The 6,764-nt window shown below is 32.3% G+C and overlaps 1 protein-coding gene across 1 annotated transcript; it reads right to left on the minus strand.

Annotated features, from left to right (window-relative positions):
- Positions 1-829: 829 nt before the first annotated feature.
- LOC105201037 lies at positions 830-6,498 on the minus strand. Its single transcript, XM_039446606.1, has 3 exons — positions 6,481-6,498; positions 1,759-1,906; positions 830-1,584 (listed from the first exon to the last, which is right to left on the minus strand). The coding sequence occupies exons 2-3, from the start codon at positions 1,891-1,893 to the stop codon at positions 1,390-1,392; spliced, it is 330 nt and encodes a 109-aa protein (XP_039302540.1). The 5' UTR covers positions 1,894-1,906; positions 6,481-6,498; the 3' UTR covers positions 830-1,389.
- Positions 6,499-6,764: the final 266 nt, after the last annotated feature.

Here is a 6,764-nt window from a genome sequence, read left to right on the forward strand (position 1 = left end):
AATTGGAATCGGTTAAACTACAGTCAACTGTCGTTGACGATTTGCGAATGTTCGACTTTTTACAAAGGGAAAAGTATTCATTATGCGAAACATATATAAATGTTCGAAAGTTTCTTCGGGCACCTGCGATTGCCATTCGTTCGCGTAAGGTTCTTTATCGGAAGGATTCTCAATGCTCGGTCAGAATAATGTGTGTGGTATACGCCGTGCGGTAATATCCTTTGTCGTCGTCGCGATTGTGCCCACTTCCGTGGGAATTCGCGGAACGGAAGTGCAATTTCTGGCTGGTACCGTCGTGGCCAGCAGCTTCCATGACAGAGCAACGCGAAGAAAAAACGATCTTTAAAGAAACGATGCCAGGTGCAACGCGCTCTCTCGCGCCTTCTCACGGCAAGTACTCCGGATTTTTTCGGAGGAAATTGTGATGTCAGCTCTTGTTCCAGCGATTGTTCCACGAAGAAAATGCAAGCAATAAAAATAGACGATTCGTAGTTCCAGAATACTGGAGCATTTAATTAGCGATCGATAAGAAGATTGTGTTTCGATTATCGAGAAAAATATCTTTGTACTATTCAAGACTATCGATCGACTTTTCTTCTCTTAAACGCAGACGCTTCGCGACAAATGCTAAGGATGCTTACTCGTCGCGAGGCAGACGTTTCATCTTGACGTAGTACAAATTAGGTCACGCATAACTCACGTGAAATTAGTTGCAGTAAGCATTGTAATTTCAAGCGATAACAATTCTCTTTTCTTTATTAGACGTATTGAGAAGAAAGAGGGATAAATAAAACACATATATTAAAACATTTAACTATTTAATAATTTCTCTGAAATATATTATGTATTGCTGTGTAAAAAACAGATTTTTGTCTCTGTTAAACTGTTATTATTTTGTATTTCCAAGTACAAAATAAAATATGGATTGATATTATAAGAATAAGTTATATTGCACGTTCATTTCTATAAATACATGTCATGGTATAAAATATCATATAAATCAATTAGACCAAATCACGCACGATTCAGATTGCTTATTTCCAAATTTCTCAACAAATTGATTAAAATTAAAAATTTAACTTTGGTTTCTTTTCTTAAAGACATATTTGACACAATGTGTCTTTTTGTGACTAGAAATTTAAAATTAAAACAAATTTATGAATCGTCAATTTATAAGTTTCAGTTTACAAAATTAGTCATTTTGTAAACGTAATTAAGGAACATTATTACCATTAATCGTATAAAAATTTCTTATAAATTCCTTTAGGAATTTATAAATAATTTACGTATTTAAAAATTTACGTTATTTTTTCACATTTGAAAGACCATGATATCATAAATTATGCTTATTATATATTAACGAATATCACAATTGATTTTTTGCATTACTTAATTTTCTTCTATCGTTACGTTAGAATCTTTCTTGTTTTCTATTTTCTCCGTGTTTCCGCGTTCTTCTTGTACATTTGTATTTCCATTTATCTCCTCGGATTCAAACGATTCATTTGGTTTTACCCATTTGAAGCGATCAGACTGTGGATCAGGAACTCCACGTATGAAATCGAAGCCCCATTTCTTCCTGGCCTACGCAACAATAATCATTTCAGTTTTAGATCACGTAAATCGATGCGAATCTCTGCAATATTTTGCGTAGAATTACTTTATTCAAGTATAATTACATAATTGCGACGAAAAATAGTTTTAATGATCATTAGAATTTAACTTATTTAAAAAAAAAGAAAATTGTTTGTTTCTTACCTCTTCGGCTTGTATTCGCCTTTCTTCCTCAAAATAATGATTGGTATCGTTCTGATTTGCTTGTGAATTGTCTTCATCACCGTCTTCTTGAAAAAGTCTTCGACGTGCCTTTTCAATTTTGTTATTTTCAGCCATCACCAAGCGAGTTCTTATGAAAAAAAAAGAATTGAATTTTTTACAGCTTTTTGTATTTATTCATATATTTGCATGTACCATGTTATTAAAAAAATTCAAGTATAATTCTTTTACCAATTTTTTTATAGCTTTAATTACATTAATAAAAATATTGCAAAACGTTACAGCAATATTGCAACAACTTTGCAACGTTTCTGTAACATTGTTTAAATGTTGCAATATTGATGCTGAAATGTATGCTATTTGAGTTTCTTTGAAAATTAATTTTATGAATTTGTAGATACAAATAGTGTTTAGGTATGAATCATAATTTCTTTGTCCTTAATATAGATTAGTTGAATAAATAAAGTTAGAAGATTAATAAAAATTAATTTAAAAAATGATTAACATTTATATAATTTATATAATTCCATTAACGTAAGAGGATAGATAATTGTAAATCTTCTACTTTTTTATTGTGAATATAATAGAAAGTTCAAAAAATTTAACAAGATAAAAGTTCAAAATTATTAAACAATTTGCTCTAAAATTTGTTCATGAAATTTTTATCTTTTCTTTCACAAAAATTTGTATACCGTGATATATCAATTTTTTAATATAATTAATATGACAAAAACGATAAATTGTTAAGTGTTTAAAAGTATTACTTTTAAAATTATGATAGTATTAAAAATGATTAAAAAATTATTTAAAAGTTTTTATAACATTTTAGTAGTTTTATAAAAATTCATCATTTGCTTTAATAGAATGGTTAAATTAATTAGAAATACATTACTATTGGTAAATATATGTCGTTAGAAATGTGTGACATGTATTTGTAAAAAGATTATATAGAATCATATCAATTTTTTCTATAAAGTGCTCAAAAGGATTAATATTATACTTCGTGAATTTCGAGACGCAATGCCTTCCTGTCTGATTTGGTATAAATTTTAAGAGAGTTTTATTGTATTACGGATAAAAAAATCAATAATATCCTTCGGCGTAAAGCTATTGAATTTCCAGAAGGATTCGTCACAGCATAATGACAATACTCGGTATTAATCATTCAGCCGATACGCGACAAGTAACGAGTATGGCACTTCACGTTTTGTAAACAGGATGATATGCATTGAGACATCGAGAGTTGAGTCTTGACGTGTGAGAGAGAAAAAAGACCTTCGGTGCTGCCGCACATTGTGTCATTGAACGGATGTATCGGAATGCATTACATTTCCGGCACACTTGCTTTGCGAATATATTATCTATGTATATGTCGAACAGTATTTTTACACACATTGGAAGTCTTTTGATATCGCGGAGTTATTTTTCTAGTTATTTTTCATTAAAACGTTTTAAAGATGCGAAACTCAACACACATGTGCCTTATAATATTTTTCACCTAATTGAACAACTTATTCTTGAAACATGAAAAAATTCTCGCATTAAGGATATTCTCTAATCTTCATTTAATATAAAAATGTGGTTAAATTTTAAAGATAAGTTTATGATTAATATATACGAATATCTAAATGTTTTTTTTGAACTTTTTATTGTACAGTTTTTTTTATACTTAAAATATAATTTTCTGAAATAGCATTAAGTCTTGTGTGAAAAAGAGTTTTAAGTAATTTAATTGCAAATGAGATGTAAGAACATTGGAAAACTATATTTATATAAGAAAGAATAAAGTTTAAAAAACATTTTAGAATTAATAAAATAAAGTTTTAATATATCACTTTTACGTAAGAGTACAAAATATTCATGAATTACACAATTCATGAATATTTCTTTTTAAATCTGACGTTACAATAGTTAAAGTGTGGCAATAGGTTTATTATTACATTTAAATCATTATAAACAATTCTTTTTCAATTTTTTCCCATCAATATTTATCAATATTATAAAAAAATAGTTTCACATAACAAATTATTATTTGTATTGCTTAAATTTTATTTATTATTTATTACTTTAAAGATGACAATATCAAAAGTGCCTTTATTAAAAGATATATATGAACGAAAAGGAGTTGTGCGACTTTCTTTTACTTTTTTAAGTTAGAGAATCTCTATAAAAAAAAAAAAAAATTAAAAAAGATAAAAAAGCGCGCTACAACTTGGAAAGCTACACAGTTTAATTTTTTTTTCAAACCTAGTAGACCGTTTAAATATTTTTCACTTATTATTCGTGCAGTAATCAGAAGTTTATGGCACTATGGATATGAATATCCATAATATACCAAAGATTACGCGCTAACATCCCAATTTATGTTTACATCGTTGGAGAGTCCCGGAGATTCCACTTTAAATGGGCACGCGTTCTCTTAATAATCGTCGTAGAGACGTCTCTTAATGCCAATAAGAATCGAATAGACTCTCGAGGTTACACCAGAGCCAGAGATAAGATTTCTCTTTATAGCCCTTACGTTCTTAATGATCGCCAACGGAACACCGCGCTTTTTTTACGCGCGTTCGTTAACACAAACTGGTTTGATTCCCCGGCTTTCGCTCAGGGCAACTAACGAATGAATTCCACGTTATTCGCGTAATTACTATGATGTACGGTGGAGAGCAGGTGATACAGCCGAATGCATTAACTTCGCAGGTTACTTGCAGACGTGAATACACAAGGATGACGCAGTGTGCGCGATGCATCTCTCCCCGCTGGCCGGGTTAACGCACTCGGGTGTACGTGCTTTCCTTTCCCGGCATATTTTGGCCCGGGTACTCACGTGTACGTACGCGCGGATCGGCAAGATAAATGGGCGCTGTGTGGCGCGGTCCGCGAACCGAGGTGCGAGGTGGCTCGCGAGAGGGAAAGAGAGAGAGACGGAGAAAAACGAGCGGGTATTGTTGAAATCACTCGAACGGCGTCATGTGGAGCTGGCGATCATCCGATTCGGCATAATATATCGTCGCGGCGTAACTTGAAAATCACAATCGTCCGACAACGATATATATATATTTTTTTTTTCTTTTTGTTTTAAATCTGGAATCGCCGCGTACACTTTTTGCAACGATCCAATTATTACGGATTTATCGCCGGCATAAATTTCGCGCGCCGTTTATTTGGTCGTCTAAAGCTGACAACAGCGATTTATCTGGAGCACTGTATGCCTGCTCAATAGACTTAACTGTCGCGGTACTGGAAGTACTTGAACTTTGAAACCGATGTCTCGCGCAGCTTTAACAAAACGTGAAATTACTTGTTTAATTTGACTTGTGTAGCTTTATCCAAATCTTAGATAATATAAGAGAATCACTATAACGTTTCTTCAATATTATGCGGTACATTCGAATTTTCGATTGAGAGCCTTGTATTCTAAAAGACCAGTCTCTTTCGCATATTCCGCGCGCATACATCTGTAGCCAATCAAACAGGTAGTGGATTTATAAAGGTGCACGCTTTTCCCTGACCCACTTAATTATTCGACTATTCCTCACAACTCACAAATATCTGATTGCACATTCAGTTTCGTCACAGTCTTGATTGTCACATAACAATTCGTCGCGAGACACACAAATGCTAGATATATTTCATTTAATTGCACTTGCTAGTATTCAACTATCAAATTATTAAATTCAGGAGTTTATAAAAACATAAGAAAATGTGTGAAATGTAATATAAATAAAATATTCCGCGTAGACGAGTTAATTATGATATTTCCGATGTAATTTTATCGCGCCTTGCAAATTCTATTTCTAACATTTTTATTCTTCATCTCTTTTCTTTTGCACGTCATGTCAATTTAATGCCCATCTCAAGTTACGTCACACAGGCTTTTGAAGTTACGTTAACAGCAGGTTGTGTCTCAGTTGAAAGCAGGAAAGGAAAGTATGCAGAAATAATTAATCCTGAAGTGCTACTCATATTTTTCTTATATTAATTTATTCACAGTGTGACCAAAATGTGCTAACACTGTGTGAAAAAGGTTTCTTTGATTTCTATTATGATTTTAGTATTTAGATTTTTGAGGCCGCTAAATCCGAATATCAACATTTCAAAATTTTAAATGATGGATTTAATATAGCGGCTCAAAAATTAAAAAATAATTGGATAGATGCTTATCAAAGTGATTATCCTAAAAAAAAAGCAAAGTTTTATCTGCTATTTAGAATAAAAAAGTTATAGTATATTTATAGATTTAGCGACTTTAATTTTTGAGTACTTATTTTTCTACAAATTTACTTCTTTTTCCAAATTTTAGTCCGCTTTATTAATCCCGATAATTCATTTTGAAACTCTGATATTGTATGATTCTCCTCCTGGCGGAGGAGACTTTCGGAAGACATATGTATTAACTATTATAGGTTTTCTACAGTTTCTACAATAAGCTATTAGTCGGTATCACAAGTCATAAGACATAGGAATTGATCAATCACAGTCGAATATTCTCTTCACATTTGACTGTGAATGATCAATTTTTATGGCTTATGACTTATGATACCGATTAATAGCTTATTGTAGAAAGCTAATTAGATTTTGGCACGGTCGTGCTCGGTCGATAATCACAGTCTATACTCACGGCCTAAACAGATATATTTATCAGATTTTAATAACAAAAACTGTACTAAAGTTGAATTAGCATTCGGGTAAAAATTTGCTCACAATCGCACTCTGGAATTAACGAAACTGGAATTAACGAAAGAAAAGAAACTCTCGTGGCCACACGTCGAGATATGAGAGTCCAGCCTAAACTGTTTGTACATTCGTCTACTCACTACCCACTTTCCCGGAGCGTCTTTCATGCAGTTACTCACGGATGTGTCTGTGAAAGAAGTGTTGATAAGGTTTCGGCTTTATCTGGCTATTAATTACACGAGCGGGTGCACTCGATTGAGATCGTTTCTGTTGCACTTCGTTTTAATTGCACACGCTCTTTTATCTCGGTC

The sequence above is a fragment of the Solenopsis invicta genome, chromosome 3 (genome assembly GCF_016802725.1).
Source record: "Solenopsis invicta isolate M01_SB chromosome 3, UNIL_Sinv_3.0, whole genome shotgun sequence".
In the NCBI taxonomy this organism is placed as follows: Eukaryota; Metazoa; Arthropoda; class Insecta; order Hymenoptera; family Formicidae; genus Solenopsis; species Solenopsis invicta.

Coding starts and splice junctions, on each gene's coding strand:
- LOC105201037 (XM_039446606.1), bottom strand. CDS start 1,893: ATGGCTGAAAATAACAAAATTGAAAAGGCACGTCGAAGACTTTTTCAA. Junction 1,585..1,758: donor GGCGAATACAAGCCGAAGAG/GTAAGAAACAAA, acceptor ATTGTTGCGTAG/GCCAGGAAGAAATGGGGCTT.